General features: G+C 36.4%; 2 protein-coding genes across 3 annotated transcripts; both read left to right on the top strand.

Annotated features, from left to right (window-relative positions):
• The first annotated feature begins 123 nt into the window (after positions 1 to 123).
• On the top strand, positions 124 to 16,913 carry LOC122001344 (ribosome-recycling factor, chloroplastic-like). 2 transcript variants are annotated; one of them, XM_042556050.1, is made up of 11 exons: positions 124 to 327; positions 9,296 to 9,404; positions 9,482 to 9,551; positions 9,635 to 9,730; positions 10,211 to 10,308; positions 13,027 to 13,138; positions 14,972 to 15,013; positions 16,007 to 16,063; positions 16,155 to 16,205; positions 16,356 to 16,412; positions 16,638 to 16,913. In XM_042556050.1, exons 1-11 carry the CDS (start codon positions 231 to 233, stop codon positions 16,653 to 16,655), a joined length of 807 nt encoding a protein of 268 aa, XP_042411984.1. In that variant the 5' UTR covers positions 124 to 230; the 3' UTR covers positions 16,656 to 16,913. The 2 variants fall into 2 exon arrangements, with proteins under 2 accessions (XP_042411984.1, XP_042411985.1); XM_042556051.1 differs by lacking the exon at positions 14,972 to 15,013.
• Positions 16,914 to 17,551: 638 nt separating this feature from the next.
• On the top strand, positions 17,552 to 19,447 carry LOC122001343 (thermospermine synthase ACAULIS5-like). Its single transcript, XM_042556049.1, has 10 exons — positions 17,552 to 17,660; positions 17,759 to 17,825; positions 17,922 to 18,016; positions 18,109 to 18,211; positions 18,270 to 18,358; positions 18,425 to 18,581; positions 18,678 to 18,753; positions 18,832 to 18,890; positions 18,974 to 19,110; positions 19,186 to 19,447. The coding sequence occupies exons 1-10, from the start codon at positions 17,578 to 17,580 to the stop codon at positions 19,268 to 19,270; spliced, it is 951 nt and encodes a 316-aa protein (XP_042411983.1). The 5' UTR covers positions 17,552 to 17,577; the 3' UTR covers positions 19,271 to 19,447.
• The last annotated feature ends 467 nt before the right edge of the window (positions 19,448 to 19,914 follow it).

Raw genomic sequence — 19,914 nt, 5'->3', positions numbered from 1 at the left:
AAATTTTATAAAGAGGGTGTTTTAGATATTTTACTTAAGGATATTTAAAAAAAAAATTAAGATGCGTTTAATGATCCATGGGTGTGGATAGCCGCTGCATAAAACTAATCGACCAGATAAAAGCGTGACGACCGCGTGGCTGTCATGTTCCTTATCCCCGCCTCTTCCTATTTCCCTCCATCCCCCTTTGTTTGTTCCTTGCTTCTCTCCCTTTTCGCCGGTACTCTCCAATGGCTCTCCGATCCCTTTCTTCCTCCCGGTTCGTTTACCCTAGCCTCAGTGCTCCTTGCCCCACACCGTCAAGAGCCCATTCCGTCAGAACACCAGGTTCTTCCGCTTTTCCCCCAATCTCTCTCTCTCTCTCTCTCTCTCTCTCTCTCTCTCTCTCTCTTCGATTTCACTGCACTAACTCATAGTTTATTAGTCAAATATCATTTAGTTACATTAGCATAGCCAATACAATTTAACAGAAAAAAAATTGTGAATAGGCAGAGATAGCAGCTTATGGTCAGCGCATGAGTGTAGCCTTGTGGGTCAGTGACCAAGCCTAAGGTCAATGAATGAGTTGTAATCAAAATATTAATAGACAAAAATACTTTTTTTTTTCCATGTGTAGCCGACTCGGTCTTCTACTAAGATATGCTCAGGATCTTATAGAATCTTAACCTCGAAATGTTTTTTTCTCTATTACTTATCGCAATTGTTCAGTTTGATTAAATTAACATTTGTTTTCTACATTTCTTTTATATGTTTTTATCACTTCTTGGCAAAATCCTTAGGGCATTGCTTGCCAAAGTAGTCAGTTGCTATGTGGAAACAAGTAATACATTTTATTGTAAGAGGTATGACCATACATTAACTTCATCTCACTAAGAATATATATCATGTATCCAATAGAATGCAAATATCACCAGGTTCGCTACTTTTTTTTTGGATCTAACTGGTCTTTTTTGCCTTTGGAGGGTGTCACCATAGGTATGATCTTCAAGCTTGATGTTACTGATCTTAAGTGGATGTTTGACTTGGCTAGTACTAAACATCTTATCAATATTATTTCCTTGAAAAATTATAATTTGGAGCTAGTCCTATGTTTTCTATAGACAACCCTGAAAATTACAATGTTAGTCACTTGTTTTGTCAGACACTCAAATAAGCTACATATAAGAAAAATGTAATAGAGTTTTGGTAGGTTGTTGTTATTGGTTGTTAGACTGATATTTAGTCTCATTGGCCACGTTCATTTTAATGCAAGACCAACCAGCCTTTAACTTTTGCATCCAGTTTAAGCTTGTCCTCTTCTTGCCGTAGAGTGTGTAGAAGATTGGGCATGTGCCTCTGTCTGATTTCTCTCTTTTCAGTGAGTTTAGAATTATTTGCACTCCATACCTAAGTCTAGTAGGAGTCTTCAAGAGGTATTCTTTACCCAAGTCGCATCTGTTACTATTAGTTTGCATTAAATTTATTATATTTATGTTCTCAACTGCCAAGTCTTTTTGGAAAAGCTTGTTTTTTTTCCTAACATCATAAACCATTTTAATTCTTGAATTTCTATTGCCTCTTGTAGATTATATTATATATGACCTAAAAAACTTGGTGCAAATGATCAATGTTATTAAAGGGAATTTGAAGTGGCCCTAAAGATCGTGAGTGTAAGGACAGGAAGAGATTCATAAGTTCAGAGTGTGGAGTCTCTTAGATCCTACAATTTAATTAAAATATTTTAGAATTATATTTGACATTAATAATTTATTAATCTGTAAATTCTATGAGAACAATTTCAACACTATCTTTCTAATATCATGAAACATTATTAAAAATAATCATATCATAAATATATAAAATACAGTACAATTCTTAGTGTTTCATATTTATATAACAAATAAATGATGAATGATAATTATAAGATGGTTAATAATGACAATAATTAAAAAACTCCTACTTGGGAGCCAAAAAGTTTTATATAATTGAAAATTTTCTCAAGCAATAATGACATGAAAAAATTATTTTTTTACATAAATATCAATCTTTAAAATTTCTAATTATTAGAGTTATTATTCCCTAGGTAGTCCTCTCTACCTTGATATAGTTTACCATTATTTTTTTTTTAACTTTTGCACCCCTTATGTTGGTATATCTATGCTTGTATCCTATATATGTATAATTTAGTCCACAACATTCTTCCTTAAGCTTGCTATAAATATAGTTAATTGTAGAATCTCTTAAAGACTTAGTGAGAAAATCAGGTCATTGATCATTTGACTAATAAAAGAAGTGTGCTTTTTCTTGGATTGCATTTTTTTCTTGGACAAAGTGATTATTAATCTCAATATTTTTTATCTTCTCATAGAAGATAGAATTAGAAGAAATTTGTATAATAGCTTGATTATCATAGTTTAATTCATTGGCCCTCTTAGAATATTGCCTAGCTCAATCATTCACTATGTGAACAACTCATGTAAAAGCATAGCTCTGTATTCTCTCTACTAGATCTGGGTACAAAAGTTTGCTTCTTGTTCTTCCAAGATACCAAGTTCTCTCCAAGAAAGAACACAATACTTTGATATGGTTATCCTATGTGTTGAATATCCTACCCAATTAGTCTTGGTATACCCTTCAATATGTAGACAACCTCGTCCAAGAAATAGGACACCTTTTCTCGGATCATTCTTGAGATATCTTGGAATTCTTAAACCTGTTTTCCAATGGTTGCGACATGGAGCCTTAAAGAGTTAACTAATTACATTTACAATGAATGAAATATCAGCCATGGAGATTGTAAGGTAGTTTTAGCTTTCCAACTAATCTCCTATATTTCCTTGGATCAAATAACCACTCCCCTTATTTGAGCATCAATTTGACATTAGGATATGCGGGAGTTTCAATCATCAACTAGCTTTGCTCCTAATATACCAGCCTCCTCAAGTATGTTCGACATATATTTCCCCTAAACGATATAAATCTCTCCTCTACCAAGCATGCTAAGAAAGTACTTTAGGTTGGTAAGAATTTTAGTTTGGAGGTGCAGACTTCTTCACTTTGTCTAGAGATGTTTTCTCTTTGCTCAAAGATTAGAGAGTTCTCATACAAGTATACCTAAAGACATGTGGCGGGAGTAAAAAAGAGCATCATGAGGAAAAGGATTTGTGAAGAGGATTTGACTATGAATCAGGGATTAAAATACCATCTTGAGTTGGTCGAAACGGGTGAAACATCTTGTTCCGCCTACCGATCGGCACTAGCACAACACGACCTGCTCGGCGAGAGGCGTCGTGCAACCTCATGATCGTTGCGGAGGGGTCGTGGGATGTCGCGACCACAATACAGGGGCCGTGCAACCCCCACAGCCGTAGCGGAGGCGCCGTGTGACCCTCGCGGCCACGGAGGCGCCGCGTGACCTCCACGGAGGGGCCGCAAGACCCTCGCGGGGGTCTAGCCTCGCGGAGGGCCGCGTGACCCCCGCGTCCGCCGCGGAGGGGCCGCGTGACGCGTTCACCGTGGAGGGGCCGCGCGACCCTCGTGTTTGCCGCGGAGGAGCCGCGTGGCCCCTCGCGCGACCCTCGCGTTCGCTGCGGAGGGTCGTGCGACCGTGCAACCCCCGCGATCGCACCAGAGTTGAGCGAACTCGCGATCGTGTAGTAGAACATGTCTGTGGTGGGTGTTATTTTAATTAAAACTTAGGTTAATTACTTTAATCAACTCCTAGCTATGATAGGGATAGTATAAAGAGATTTTATTAAACCTTAATAAAATTATTTAATTAATTTATTTTAATTCAAAAAAAATATGATAATTTATTTATTTATTTATCTATTTTCATATTTATTTCCTTTTTTTTAAAGATTATTTTTATATTTTAAATATTTATGTTAACGTGATACGATACCGAAATCGTATTGTTCTGGTCTAGGACCGAAACCTCGGGTCAAGATATTAAACCATGCTATGAAGCACAAAACAAGACATGCAATTTATAAGGTGACATGTATGGACTTCCATATGAAGTAATAGAGAACTGTGTCTTATTAATAAGATGTTTATTTTTCCTCTCAACACCACCATTTTGTTAAGTTGTATGAGAACATGAAGATTGTTGGAGGAGATATTGGTTATAGAGAAAGGATTGAAAAATATGAGAGAAATAGAGAGAAAGGATTAAAAGACATGAGAGAAATATTCCTTAGTTAGAATGCTCTTTGAATAAGAAGAGTGAGTAGTCATTTATGAAGATAACAAAGTATTTGGCCAAGTGTTGAGTAGACACAAACCAAAGCTCTCAAACATCAAAATGTACTCAGGAAAAGGGTGTAAAAGTGTATTTATGGATACCTGGAGGAAAGGAAGATCAAACATATTTTCATAATTGATAAAACTTGCATTTAAGATTTTGAACATTGGTAAACTAGGAACCATCTACTGGAAGTTCTAGAAGCTAGGAAGTACTAAACAACTATGTATTTAAAATGGAGAGAGGTCAATAAGTTCAGATGAATGTGGAACCATAATGAAGTGATACAATCCTTAAGACTCTTAAGTCTTAACCATAATGAAGTGATACAATCCATGTACTCCTAGTTTGTAAATTCTAACTGGAAACAAAATCAAGAATAAATGTTCAGAACAATTTATCTACTTATTAAGTTTTCTAACAGGTAGTAGATTTTAATGTAATTTAAGGTATCTGGAGAACCAAAGAAAGTGCTAAAGATGGTGCAGGTGTGATGTTGGCAACTCCCTGGATAGATGAGAGTTCATCTGGTAGAGTGAGTGACACTCATAAGATGAGATGTAGATATAAGATCAGACAGGAGAGATATTAGCAGATGTATGCTTAGAAGCTATATAATCCAACATTTTGACCCATCAATGTTTGTAATAAAAACTGATAGAAGCATCATCATCAGTTAGAGGTGACATGGACAAAGTTGACACGTTCTGAGATCTAGTAGTTTGCCACTTGAGAAAACATAGATATTCCTTAATTGGTATGTCAAGGGTTGGTCTATAGGTAAGAGTATCATGCTTAAGAATGCACTTAGATTGATCCATTCCTCAAGGGATCACTTGAGAATGTAGCTGGAAGAAACGAACAACACTCATCCGAACTTGGTAATCAGAAATTTCAACAGAACTGGAAGATCTGCTGGAAATATGACACAAAACAGATCCATTTCCATTGATTTTGGAGGTCTGAAGCAGAGCTGAAACAGGTTTCAGATCTCGAGATGCAAAATCGCTGGATTGCTCTGCTGAATTATAGAAAAAGTGGAACATATTTGATTGGGGAATATGGTGGAACCAGACAACTTTGTGGCCGGAAGAAACAGATATGCAGATTCTGGAAGAAGAGAACTAAAATTATGCTGCAAGAAAAAGAATGGTGTGATCCAGAAGTTGAAATCTGGAACAATGGAGGCTGAGACGCTTGTGATGGAGAGGGCCTAGATCGTGATCCCTAAAACCAAGACAGAAAGGCTTATCAGAGTCCCTTGAGGAAGTAGAGTGCATGCCCAACCAAAGGGATTAAGAGCAGCAGAAGAGGAGGAAATCACAGTTCCTGTTTTCGGACAAGAAGGAAGTGGGATGGCTCCTAGAAAGACTTGCTACAGAAAGAAGCTTTCCACCATGAAGGAGGCATCAACCCATGGAAAGAATCATGTGGTGGAAGACTGGACATGAAGGAAGACTCATTGGCGGGAAGCTAGTTGGCGGAGCAAAGAATTTCATCTCTAATATCATGTTAATTAGGGAAATTGCCCCCACGGGCTGGATCAGCTGGAAGGGTGCCTGACGCTTGCAACGGAGGTTCAGGGGTCGAGGGTCGCCAGTTGCACACGGGCGTAAAATCTCGGTCTGCTGCGCTTTAAATTCCACTCGACCCCCAGTCACCCCTCCTGCCCAGCTTAACTGTGATTTACCCCCTTTGGATATCTGTGGGGCCGGACCAAGGGGGCCGCTAAGGTGGCGGTTCCACCTTTTTTGCAATGTTAATTAGGGAAATTATTAGGGTTATTTTTTCCTAGCTAGGCTCCTGTACCTTGATATGATTTACCATTATTGTTCTTTTACATTTACACTCCTCAAATTGGTATATTTACACTTGCCTATTCTATCTATGATTTCGTTCTCAACAGTTATAATGAAAACAATATTGGAATATGCTTTGATGTATCATGATTAAATTTGTATCACAATTGAGCCTTGGTTACAATTAACTTTGAGCATGGTTGGCAAATTTGAACAATCCCTATATGGATTAGTTGAGCTGGATCGTGATTGACATTGGCCAATTGTTCCAACTGATTTCCTGGATACATTTATGAAATCAAAACAAATGTTGAAATAGCAGAAGAAACTAGATCAAATTTAAGGAGAAATCAAATGGAAATAGAGAGCAATGAGAAGGAATTAACTGACTCGATTTCAAAGAGAACCCATGAGATTATCGCTGCTTGAAACATCCATAATGATTATTGGATTCTAACTACCATCCACGAGGAGCTTATGATGACAACGATAAAAGCAAGTTAAGTGTTGCCAATGGTGTGCTTCATCTATTTGTTAGGTGGAAGGGCTATGTTTTTTTAGGCTAGCACGGGCTATCCAGCCCTTCGGGTCGACTAATCTGGGATGAGCAGCCAGGTCCACGGAAGTTTCCCATCGGCTATCAAGGTAAATCCGGAAGTGCTCGCAATGGACCAACAACCCAACATCCCAAGTTTGTCATCCCACCGAAGGAAAATACCATACAGTGCGTCGAAGCGGGGAATCGAACCATGGGTGCTTAGGAGACTACATGGACGCCTTGCCGCTGTACCATAACCCGGGGTGCAGGTGGAAGGGCTACAGTGGTTCAGGAACAAATGGATATGTAATAGTCTTTTGTACTTTAAATTATGTATTGATTTGGTTGACTTAAGACTTTAGGTAACAAAATCTGATTAAATTTGATAAGTTTCAACCTAATTAAACCTATTTTACCTAATCTAATTTAATTGATTTATTAAAATCAGATTAAATATAATTAAAATTTTGTCAAATCAAAGTTATTAACTAATTTAATTTATTTATTAAAATAGATCAGATTGATGGTAAAGTATCTCTAAAACTTAAAAGAAAGTTTTATAAAATAGCAGTTATACTTACTATGTTAAGCTGAATGTTCTCGAGACATGAGCAAAATATGAGAGTTGCAGAGATGAGGATGTTAAGGTTAATGTGTGGACATACGAGGATGAACTGAATAAGAAATGAAAACATTAGGGTTACGTTTGGTTGGGTGTAATGTAATCTAGCTTGTAATGTAATTAAATTTGTAATGTAATGTAATCTTGATTACATTACTACGTTTGGTAATGTAATGTATGTAATATTTGATTACAAGGGTGATTACATTCTTTTGTTTGGTGTCCATTATTTTTTATAAGCAATGTAATTCGTATTTGCGGCAACCAGCGGCCGCAGCCGTTGCCCTCCTCCGCCGGTCGCTGCCGCCGACCGTCGACAATCGACAATTGGCGACGGAGACAATCGTCGGCGGTGGTCGACGGTGGTCACCGGAGGCGGCGGCTGGCGGTGGAGGCGGCCGATGGCGGTGGGCGGCGACTGGCGGCGGCCGTCGTGGCCGTCGGCAATCGGCGACCGACGACGGAGACGGCCGCCGGCGGTGGCGGGCGGTGGTCGCCGGAGGTGGCGGCGGCAGCTGGCGGTGGTCGACGGTGGAGGCGACCGACGGCGGTGGGCGGCGGCGGTGATTGGCGGTGGGCGGCGACCAGCGGTCGACGGCCGACAGTGGCCACCGGTGGCGATGGCGGTAGGCGACGGTTGCGGTAGACTAGGGGTATATTCGACATTTAAATTTTGGTTAAACGGTGACCTCATAATGTAATCGGATTACATAGTATTTGTTTTGTAATCCAGATTACAAAACTTCACTACCTTTTGTAATCCAGATTACATTACATTACAAGTTTAAAATTAAACCAAATAAAATAATTAGCCTTGTAATGTAATCCTGGTTACATTACAAGGCAGATTACATCCTACCAAACGTAACCTAGATGGAAAGTTGGGATTGCATTTATTCAAGGACACGTTTAAGATGGTACAATCATGTATTTAGACAATCAATAAATGCTCCAGTCAGGCAATGTGAAACTATAACAAATATGCAAATCAAATGAGTAAGAGGAAAACAAAAAAAAGACTTTGTTAATAACAATAAAACTAGGTAGGATTTATTTAAATATAGATGATGATATAGTAATCGATAGAGCCCAATGATATAGAAGAATCTATATAGCTGACTTTACTTAGTGGGATAAAGCTTGATTGTTGTTATATTAAAACATATCAGAATTTAAGTTAATTAAATCAGAATAATCAAATTTATTTTAACTAATTTTATTTGAGTTAAAATCCTATTTAATCAAATCAAATTTAACATCATGAAAATCATATTTATTTTAATTAAATCTGATTTGATCAAAATCCAAATTAGCTATGGTCATATCACTTTAATTTTTTTTTTAATATCAAATTGAATTAAATCTGATTTCAAAGCAGATTCAAATCAAATTAATTTAATTTAATATATTTAACTAAAATCAGGCTAATCAATTTTAATTCAATTAATTCTGATTTAATTTTTTGCCATGTGACCAAAAGGTTACGGGTTCGAATCCTGGAAACAGCCTCTTGCAAAAAGCAGGGTAAGGCTGCGTACAATGGATTCTTCCCCGGGACCCCGCATGATGGGAGCTTCGTGCACCGGGCTGCCTTTTTTTTTTTTTTTTTTTTTAATTAAAATCAATAACCAAATATACTTACTATCTTTTTTTTTTTGTTTTTAAATTCTCTAGTATCAATATATAGTATTAATATTTCATGGAAAATAAGATGCATTATTCTTAGATTTTCTTTAATATCTTTTGTTTTCTTATTCATTAAACTTTTCTTTTGTTCCTTTCATCTTTTCCATTTTATTTTTATTTTCTTCATTGATTTTGATCTGAGAAAGTCGATTCCTATGTTTTTAGAACGTTTAATACAACCATTGCTCTAATACCAATACCAATACCAATACCAATACCAACAACTGTGGCCCTGAGTTCTTCGTAATGCAACTACTAAATTGTATGATGCATTCAACACTAGTGTATTGTGGAAAAAGAACTTGCCATGAGTGAATTCTTGTATTTGAGGCTTGAATTTAAACTTATGTTCCCATATACTTCTTCATTAAGGTTCAATTTTGGAGTAACAGAAACAGGTCATGCTATGTTTCTTTCATGAGCAGGAAATGTCCATAATGGAAATGTTTACACACATTTTCCCTCATGGAGTTCATCTTTTGCACCTGTATTCTCTTGCAAGAATTTGGGCAATAATAAACAACACAAGAGAAGGTTAGCATTTTTCATATGAACCATTAAAGTAGCTGGAAGTTATCATTTCCAATGATTAAGATTTGCCATATTCTCAGAGCTGGAATCATCAAGTGTGCAACCATTGAAGAAATTGAGGCTGAGAAATCTGTGATTGAGAAGGATGCTGTATGTTGTTGTGACTATACTTCATAAGGCTGCTAGTGTACTTATGATTATATCAAATGTACTCCATAAGTTCAATTTTCCAGAGAGATAGGATGGAGAAGACTATTGAAACAGTCCGAGCAAGTTTCAATGCAGTGAGAACAGGAAGAGCAAATCCTTCTATGCTTGACCGAGTTGAGGTTTGCCACTTATCTTGTAAAGGCTATTTCTGACAAAATCTACTTTCTTTTATTGTATATCATGTTTTGGTTCTGTTAAATAACAGAGATAGAAATTCTTTGCATGTTTTATTTGCTAAATAAAATGAACAGCAGTTCCTATGTCTTCATTTTGAATTTTGAATTTTACAACCAGCCCTATTTCATTCTCTAATAAAAAAACAATTCTAAAAAGGGATCAGGGGAGTTTTCTTATCTTCTTTTTCACCAAGTAATCCTCAAAGATATTCATCCCCTGTACTTCATGTCTTTATGCTGTTTTTCAACCTACACTTTGACAGTAGTTATTATACTTCTGGATGATATAGGATCCTTTTTCCTTATCACACTGAAATTCTTTTCAATGAGACAACAGCAAAAATGCTCTTGAGTTTGTCTTCCTCCTATTTTCTTTGACTTGTTAATATATTTTGTTGTTATGAGACTTCATTTTACTTCCAGGTTGAGTACTATGGTACTCCTGTCAGCTTGAAGAGTATTGCACAAATCAATACACCAGATGGAAGCACTCTTCTTGTGCAGCCCTATGACAAATCTAGGTATATTAGTCAGTTATCCAGAATTTTCTCCTTTTTTTTGTTTGTTTGTTGGGTTAGGAAAAAATTTCTATTTCTCCTGTTTAATAAGTACATAGTTCAAGCTTTATCTAGAATATTTAATTTAGTCTCCCTATAAATGCTTGTTTGATAACTGTCATGTTATTAATAGAATGATATTGTTCCATTACTTCTAACTTGCTAAACAGTTTTCTGATAAAATTAGAGTTTCCTTCTTTTTACTCCTTGTCTCTTGAGGCACATGCTTCCTTTTCTGTCCTCATTATAGAAACCATTCTTGTTAAAAAAAGTTTGCTATTTTTTCCTACAATACTTTCTATAATGCCGGTGATACTGCCTCCATATAGCCATTGTGCAGAATGTGACTTTTATGGCTTCATACGGAATCTTTTGTGCACATAATTTTCTTGTTACCCATCCATCAACTGCAACCTGCTCCCTAGTGGATTGTGCTCTCTTACAATACTTCCAGCCTGAGCAATTCTGTAAGACACATGCTACCTCACAGATCCTCAAGAACATCCAACCCTCCGCTGTGATTCTTAGGAGTGTGATCCTCTATGGTGAGCTACCCAGCAAGACTCGTTTGCCCCACTATCCGGTTTCTCATTGTTTCAAGTTCTCACAACCAGATGTTTTTCTGTCATGGCCCAGGAAACTATAGGAGATCACAAGCACCCCTAGGTTGCTTTTTTGCATAACCTCCATATTGCAGGTCCTGTACAAGTATCCAAACTTCTATCATAAGAATTAGCATTAACCAGGCCCAAGCCCAGAGCTAGTCTAGCATGATTTGGACTAAAATATTTGGCAGTCTATAATGTGGAAACATAAAATAGGTGGCAATAGAAAAAAAGAAAAGGAAGAAGAAAGGTGTAATGCAAAACCTTCATCATTGAATTATTTTGGGAAGAAGAAGAATGGTGTGATAATAAGGCTTCATGGTTGGTGTCATCATGTAGAAGAAAGGTGTAATAAAAATATCAACATGTAAAAAACAGTAAGATAACAATTCACTAAGAAAACATTGATCTTAAAGTCTTCTTTGCCATCATGATTAAGCCATGTTTCTTGTAACTATTTAGGGTTTAGTACATGGATCCCATCCATCCATTGAGATCTATACAAGGCTGCACCGCTGGTTAAATTCCATTCACTTTAACGAAAAATAATCACAAAATCAAAAAACACATTTTTTCAAGCCCAAAATCCCCCCCTCTTTGTTCATCATCCCCCCCTCTAATTTCATAACTTGTTCATCTTATTTTTTTTTCCTTTCCATCTTTTTATCTATTAGTTATAAAATGAGATTACTCATCTTCTTTCTCTTCTGCCATCTCTTTGCTCATGGTAATTTCATGGTTTAAAATGTCATTTGGTGTCGGTGGTGTTGACCAACATGTGGAACAACCAATACTCATGAGCCATGAGATCTTCACATGCACGACACACGGCTCCTCTCCTCTCCCTTCCAACTCCCCTGCTTCCCCCTTCTCCAAGCAAGTGCCTTAACACATTTTTCATCACGCATGCATCATCAATGATAGCATCACATGGTAATCTTGTAGAATCGCCGTATCATGCAACTCTATTAGTTCCTCCTCCCTTCGTGTCGGCATTAAAACCATACTAAAATCCAAGCTCCTCCATCAGCGCCAACTCTTTGGTGCCAAAATTACACAAAAACCTAGTTGACACACGTAAGCCATTATGTCCTACTCTTCTTCTTGTGAAACCGACATAGCAGCGTTCCTTTGTCCTTCTCCACCTTTGGCACATCATCGACATGGTACAACACTGATGACATCGTCTCAAGCCACCAGGAACTAAAATATCGGCTCGACTCATGATTTCAATCTTTTGGTTAATTTCAAACTTTTATTTTTTTTTCCCTTGATATCTTCCATCTCTCTTAGAATATATATAAAAAAATTTCCTATCAACATCTCGCTAGAGGTCATTTTCAAACTTTTATTTTCTCTCCTTTGATACCTTCCATCTCTTTTAGAATATTATAATAAAAAAAATCTTCTATCAACATTTCTCCTCTATTCCTTTGCATAGATGTTGGGACCTTCTACATTTTGTCAGCAACCATCCCATACATTCTCTCCATTGATTGCAACCTTAAGAGATTGATTAGTTATTTCTCAATTCTAATAATCCCCTTTGTCTTCTCTTGAGTACATGAAAGAACTTTCATTCTTTTTTCTCTTTTCTTTTTCAGCATCTTCTGCTTCCCTTCCAAAGTAATATTAGGCTTCTTTCTTCTAATATTTCCTTACCTTTTAATTCTTTTACAAGTATTTATTGAAATCCTAATCATTTTTTTATTCTAACCTTTGGATTTGTTCCTTGCATACTTTATATCCCTTCTATATAGTTAGTTTGAAGGAAAGTTAAAGAAAAAGCTCTTTTGAAGCACAAATCAAGTCACAAACTTCAGCATCACATATCTAAAAGCTCTCAACCATTGCATTAATACAAAGTCTTCTCCTTGGCATCGCTGTAGGATTTTTCCTTTTTTGTTTTCTGCTTCATGTAACAAACTAGACATTTATCAATATTTAGACTCCAAGTTGAGAGGGTATATTAAAGTCACAGATAGGGCGGTTATTGCATTATAGATTGTGTGGAAGTTTTTTTCTTCCAATTTTCTTTTCTAATTGTAAAATTTCATATACTATTTGTAACTTTCAGCTTAAAAACTATTGAGAAGGCAATAGTAAGTTCTGACATTGGTTTAACACCAAACAATGATGGAGAGGTGATACGACTAAGCATCCCTCAATTGACATCTGAGCGGAGAAAGGTTGGTTTGATTTTTTATGACTTTTACTGATTTCACATATTTTATATTTATAAAATTATTCATGAGAAGAATACTTGGAAACATATATTCTTCAAAGATGCTTTATTGCGATACCTGTTGCTGTCTCTCATTCCCTCTTCTACCTGGTTACAGACTTATCTTGTGTTTGTTATGTTTTTCTTTGCAGATTAATATTATTCATGAATTTATTTTTAGATAGTTAAGTTCTCGTTGATTCACAAATTGTCTTTTGATTCTGCTTTACTTTATTTATAATCTCATGTAATTTGTATAAGTACAATAAAGAACATTAGTTGATTTGCAATGATTGAGGAGGGAAGGGATGAGCAAGTGCTCGTGTACAACAAGGATGATCGAGCATACCACTTTGGAGAACATAGAACTATAAATATGCTCTCTTCTCCTTCCTTTCTTCTTCTTCTTCCTCCGTCTCTTCCTCTTCTTTATCCTCCTCTTCCTTCCTGTCCTCTTGATTTTGGACATCACCATCTCATATTGACATGTAGATTAGTACTAAACCCATCTCATTCAAGTCCAACACTGAAGCCCTGATACAGAATAAGATTTCTAAACTTGATCTAAGCTATGCTTTGTACACTAGTACTCCTTGTTTTACGAAATAAAAACTGTTATTGGAGTCTCTTTATTTTGGATTATAGAATTTACTGAATTAAACTGTTGGAGTTTTTTTTTTTCTTTGTGTGTAGTGTATTACTTCATCCTTAGCAGAATATTTGCAAATCTGTATATTCTGCTCTGCTTGTATCTCTTAAGCTCAGTTAGGGTTTCTTTAAAAGGATTTAGATTTAGTTGAAACTTGGAAGAGTGTTTAGATTTAAAATGTTGTTTAGATTTATTTGGGAGTTTATTTAGAATTTTTTAAAAGTTGTTTAAATTTATTTGGGAAGTTACAGTCCTTAGATAACTAACTCGTAATTTTATGAAGAATAAGTCTCACTGCTGACCTATAAAAGAGGATAGGATCTCTCATATTAGATCATCTTTCAGTTAATAATATTTTCCCTCTTTCAGTGGACAAGTGTTCCTCGTGCTACTTCAATTGTAATTAGAGCCAAATTTGTGTTCGGTCTCTATTTCTCAATTCTTTCCCACACTGTTCACAGTTGGACCACCAAGCATTGTTTGCTTCCTGAGCCTGTCAGATCAGTAAACCCATAGTACATCTTAGTACTGCCTGAGTTTTCAAAACGTGCTTATGAGGAACCTAGAAACCAGTAAGCATTGGCTTTCTCTTCCAAACATTTGCACAGCCTTTCTGTCAAATTTAACTAATAGATGCAAACATCTTGATTGTTTGTTAACTTGGCATTCAAAATTTTACAAGGAACTATCAGCCTTATGATTGCCAAGATCCTCAAGTCAGATCATCAGTGTTCTTCAAAGGAACCATTAGTTAATTAGAGTGAAAAGTTACAGTAAATAAAAGTTTGTGACATCTTTCAATTTATCTTCACTTAGTTTTGCTGTTCAATATCAAACATGTTTTTTCTAAATCCATTTGTCAATCTCATCATGATCTTCTTGAAGTTGTATTTTTCCCAATTATTTGAGACAGTTGTGCTTTTCCTAACTATTTGAGATTGGTTATATGAATCTTATCCCTCAATTGACCTCCATACAGTTGGGTTATGCCGTTAATAAATTAATTTCGTAGCCTAAGCTTATTTATTTTATAACTTATAACATCAGAAAACTTTTTGTGCTCCATTCCTTTTCACTCAAATTATTCTTCTCGCTAACCTGATTTATATCTGCTAATTTGATGTTTATGTCACTCCGATGTTGGTTCAGGAACTATCCAAAGTTGTTACCAAACTTGCCGAGGAAGCAAAGGTAATGGAGAATTTCTTTTCTTGGCATATGCTTTGCTGATAATGGCATACCAAGTAGTTCTTTTAATTTCACAATTTCTAGTAGGTTATATCCCCAACTATGAATATCACTAGTCTGTAATTTTAGACAATCTAGTTGGTTGTCTACATTTTTATAATTATCAATATTTCTCTTGCCAACTGTTCTGAACTTCGGTAGCTTAATGCCTTAACAAGCAATTCATATTGTTGACATGAGTTCATCTTTGCTTCTTTTTTTCCATGGATTAGGCTCTAGTCTGACAATTATGTGTTGCTTCATTTGGGTTAGAGTAGGGTCGTGAGTTACTGTTCTTTTTATAGTTTTATTCTATTTTTTATTTTTTGGTGATGTATTGAGATGGGGTAACTCTGTCCATATGTTTCTTTCGCAATATTATTCTCTTGCCATAATGCAAAAAAGGGTAATGTATAAGGATGCATTGGGCATTTTGGAATGATTTTTTAAGGTCCTTAACAGTTAAGATTGCAGCTTAACAAGCCAATCAACTGACTTGGGTGACTCTATGTAACAATGAATTTGTCACTAATTATTTTTTTTACTCAACAGTCAACATAGACATTGTATAAAATATACGTACAATTCCTCATCTAATCTTTAATCTGGATTTGTTTATCCTTGGAACCTGACTTGAAGGATCAATTCAAATCTAGCACGTGTACGAATTTTCTGTTTCACTTTGCTTAACAAGAGAACAAGATTTGCAGTCTTACAATGATAACTTTAGAGTAACACAATTTTGAAGGTTTGTACTTCCAACTACATTCAGTCGATGGTTGGACATACAATTACAAATAGGAAAATTCTTTCAGAAAAGTTAGAAACTAATGCAATATAATGTCTATTTATTGAATCTATTTAGCAGTTACCACCATGATTGTTTGTATAAAAGGAAATGAGGCTCTCACAGTTAATCATTTGCAGTCTCTCAAAGGTATCTTTGTGCTTTGGCAGGTTGCAGTAAGAAATATACGAAGAGATGCAAATAAAGCTTACGAGAAACTTGAGAAAGTTTGTGTTATTGGGACTCTTAGCAACAAAAACTTTTTGACTTGAGCTCTTTTGTGGACATCTAATATACATTTTTCTTAATATCTTTCAGGAGAAGAAACTATCTGAAGATAATGTTAAAGATTTGTCAAGTGATCTTCAAGTATGTTGTGTGTCACTATACATCTGAAATGTGGCTATATGTCAGACTGTTTCTTATATTTAAACAATTCTAGCTAATTTTGCCCTTTGAAATGCCTATCAGAATATGTGCTTATGAAATTTCTGTACCCTCTGTCTAATCATTTTGCAGAAAATGACTGATGAGTACATGAAGAAGATTGAGGCCGTCCAAAAACAGAAGGAAAAGGTACAGTCTGATCACTGCCATCAAGTTTCATTAGTGTATACATGGAAAATAGATGCTTTTCTTCACATATCCTCTATCACCAAAACATTTTATTCACAAATAGCCGTTGCTCAATTTACAAAATATGAAGTTTTTTTTTTTGTTTTTAAATCTGCTTTTTCTTTGACAGCGTTGTCTTCTCTCAAGCTGCCTTGATTTCGCGTAACGTTGTTTTTGTTCTTACAGGAACTGTTAACAGTTTAGTGCCCAACAAACCATGTGCATCTATTAACTTCTTTTGCTGGCGATCACACTTCACCGAATTTATGGCGGTCTTAATTCTTTTCCGTGTGTACAAAGTCCTCTTTCGAACTACTGATCATGGTTCTATTAGGACTGGAAGATCGGCATTGCATTTGATGCCGTGAATTCTGTTTTGAGATTTCATCTTTTTTGATTCAGTGCATGATCAAAGTATTGTCCTTGAAGAACTTATCAGCTGTATCATAAAAATATGTTTTACATGAATGACGAATAAATAACAAATAGAAATAAACAAATATAATATAAATACATGTGAAAAAAGATAAGTTTATCGACGGTCAAGATACTTAAATAAGTCAAAAATCCCACCTACCTAATTAATTCCTTTTAAAGCTTAATTTTTAAATTTACTTGAATATCTAAATTATAAAAAAACTAAAACAATGATTATAATGTTTTTTTTTAATTCAAGTTTTAGTTCTTCGATTCCCCCGTTCCAATCCGTCTTCAAAAATATTTTATATCAATATTTTTATGATTTTTTTTTCAAATATAATCGATTGAGATATTAAATTTAGACCCTTGAGAACAAATTTATTACATTCTTTATAATTACGTATTGTTATCAGTTGACTGACGCACGTAGTTGATTAGAATTTACAAATAGAATATAAAAAATTTAAGAGTAGATCGTAAAAGTCAACTGTTCATATAATAGTCGATTGAGTTATATCATTTGTCGACTACTACTAAATATAAAATTTAAAGAAGTAGTTGGGATACTTGGAAAATTGACTATTCAAATTTATTTCCTTTTCTTCCCCGCCACGTGCCTGCGCCACGCCCTTTTTTTTTCTATATATATTTAATTATATATATACGTGTGCTTCACTTCAGTCTCACCACCTCCATCTGGCCAACAATGGGCGACATGTCCAAGAGGAACTGCTGCTGGTACGAAGAGGAGATCGAGCAGAATCTGAGATGGTGCTTTGCTCTCAACAGGTTCATCGTTCACCTTAATTTTTCCTCGATCTTCTTTAACCTTTCCTAATTCTCCTCCTCCTCCTCCTCCTCCTCTGTGATCTTTTATTGCTTGGCAGCATCCTGCACACCGGCTCATCTCAGTATCAGGACATCGCTTTGCTCGACACCAAGCCCTTCGGGAAGGTCAGTGCGCTCCGGCCGGCAGCCGCGCGAGCGGCGTGCACAATTTTTTATGCATAATTCATCGATCGATCTCCACTTCTTGATTGGTTAGTGCAGGTTCTTGTTCTTGACGGGAAGCTTCAGAGTGCAGAAATGGATGAGTTCATTTACCACGAGTCTCTCGTTCACCCTGCCCTCCTCCATCACCCCAAGTAATTAATTAATTAATTACATACTTCACACACGTACGGTTTTACTTTTCTATTAATTTATCTTTAATTCTGTTCGATATATCTATCTTCAGTCCGAAGAACGTATTCATCATGGGGGGAGGTGAGGGTTCCACAGCAAGGGAAATCCTGAGGCACTGCACGGTGGAGATGGTGACCATGTGCGACATAGACGAGGTATACATATATTCCTGTTAATTAAACAATGAAAGACCTGAATAGATAAAATTGACAGGAAGTGGTAGATTTCTGCAAGTCTCATCTTCTTGCCAATAAAGGGGCCTTCTTTGATCCTAGACTCCATGTCGTAATCAATGATGCAAGGTAACTCATTCATTAATTAGCAAGTAATCAAGTAATTAAACGAGTGTTTTGGTAATTATGGAAAAGAGCTGAGTTGGAAAAGAGAGAGGACCAGTTTGATGTGATCGTAGGAGACTTGGCTGACCCTATTGAAGGAGGACCATGCTACAAACTGTACACCAAGTCCTTCTACGAGGGGACCCTAAAGCCCAGGCTCAAGGAGGGTGGAATCTTTGTCACACAGGTCTGAAGGATGCGTGATTCAAAACAAACAGAGTTTTGAAATGAAAAATAACGAGTGCTTTTTTCCCCCTTTTCTTTCCCTTTTTGACTGTTCTAGGCAGGACCAGCAGGAATCTTTTCTCATACACAAGTGTTTTCCTGCATCTACAACACACTCAGACATGTTTTCAGATGTAATACACAAACTCTCACCTTTTCTCTTCATAGTTTTGTGCTCTTTTTGCTCCTGAAAGCTTAACCTTTCTTTGCAGATGTTGTGCCTTACTCTGCTCATGTACCTTCTTATGCTGATACATGGGGTTGGGTCATGGTTAGATATATAATTGACATTCTTATACAATGCAATTAGTTCGACTGAACTATCTGAAAATATATACCTTCTGATGTTTACAGGCATCTGAGTCACCACTGGATCTAGATGCTGAGAAGTTTGACGTGAGGATTAGGCAGAGGATTGAAGGAGAAAACAGATACCTCGATGGCAAGACCTTTGCCTCAGCTTCCATCTTGAGCAAAGCTGTGAGGAAATCGTAAGCAATTAATTCTTACAGATCTGAGTAGTTAATTACTTAGTTAGATGCTAATCCTTTTTGGTTTTTGATCAGGTTGGCAAAGGAAACCCAACTGTACACTGAAGGATCAGCCAAGTTCATTTATGGCCATGGAAACTGCAATGATACTCGAGCTTGAGACTCGGCTTGAAGACCAAAGATGAAAAAGATGGCCATGTTTAAGTCTCAAAGTTGTGACAGAATAAAATTGTGGCTTCGCTGACGACTACTGTATGTTTTTCTCCTGTTTGGTTTCTTTGGTCGACTGAATTGAGGATCGTCATTTCCGGTTATAGATTTTGTTTTGGGAGAAGCATAAAAACTTGTTGATGCCTGCCTCTTGCAAAGCAAGTTTGTAAGCGACAATATGACGTGTCTAAAGTGAAAGAGTAGTCCTAAACATTGTGGCATGAGTAATCCTAAACATGAACTAAATCAATGATGCATCTACAAGATCTAGTTATCAATCATCTATAAGGCTACAATGGCATACGAAGGGCTAATTTGAATCCAACTCCAAAGCCATTGTTCTTTACTTGTCGTCGGATAAATTCCAACAAGTACAGCAGAATGATCTTCAGGGATCGGGCAACAACCATAATCTCATCTCAATGGGGAAGAGAGGAGGAAGGAGAGCATGCTTAATTCAACATATCCAATTGAATCAAATCCCCTCCTCTTATACCTTGACCCATCCCGGTGGGGGACCATCCACATAAAAGACTTATAACCCGTTAACAATACATTAATGTTAAGGAATCGGTTTATTGAATTTACACAATT

The sequence above is a fragment of the Zingiber officinale genome, chromosome 7A (assembly GCF_018446385.1).
Source record: "Zingiber officinale cultivar Zhangliang chromosome 7A, Zo_v1.1, whole genome shotgun sequence".
Taxonomy (NCBI): domain Eukaryota; kingdom Viridiplantae; phylum Streptophyta; class Magnoliopsida; order Zingiberales; family Zingiberaceae; genus Zingiber; species Zingiber officinale.
Note: the sequence above shows the minus strand (reverse complement) of the source record. Positions and strands in the feature narration are given on the sequence as shown.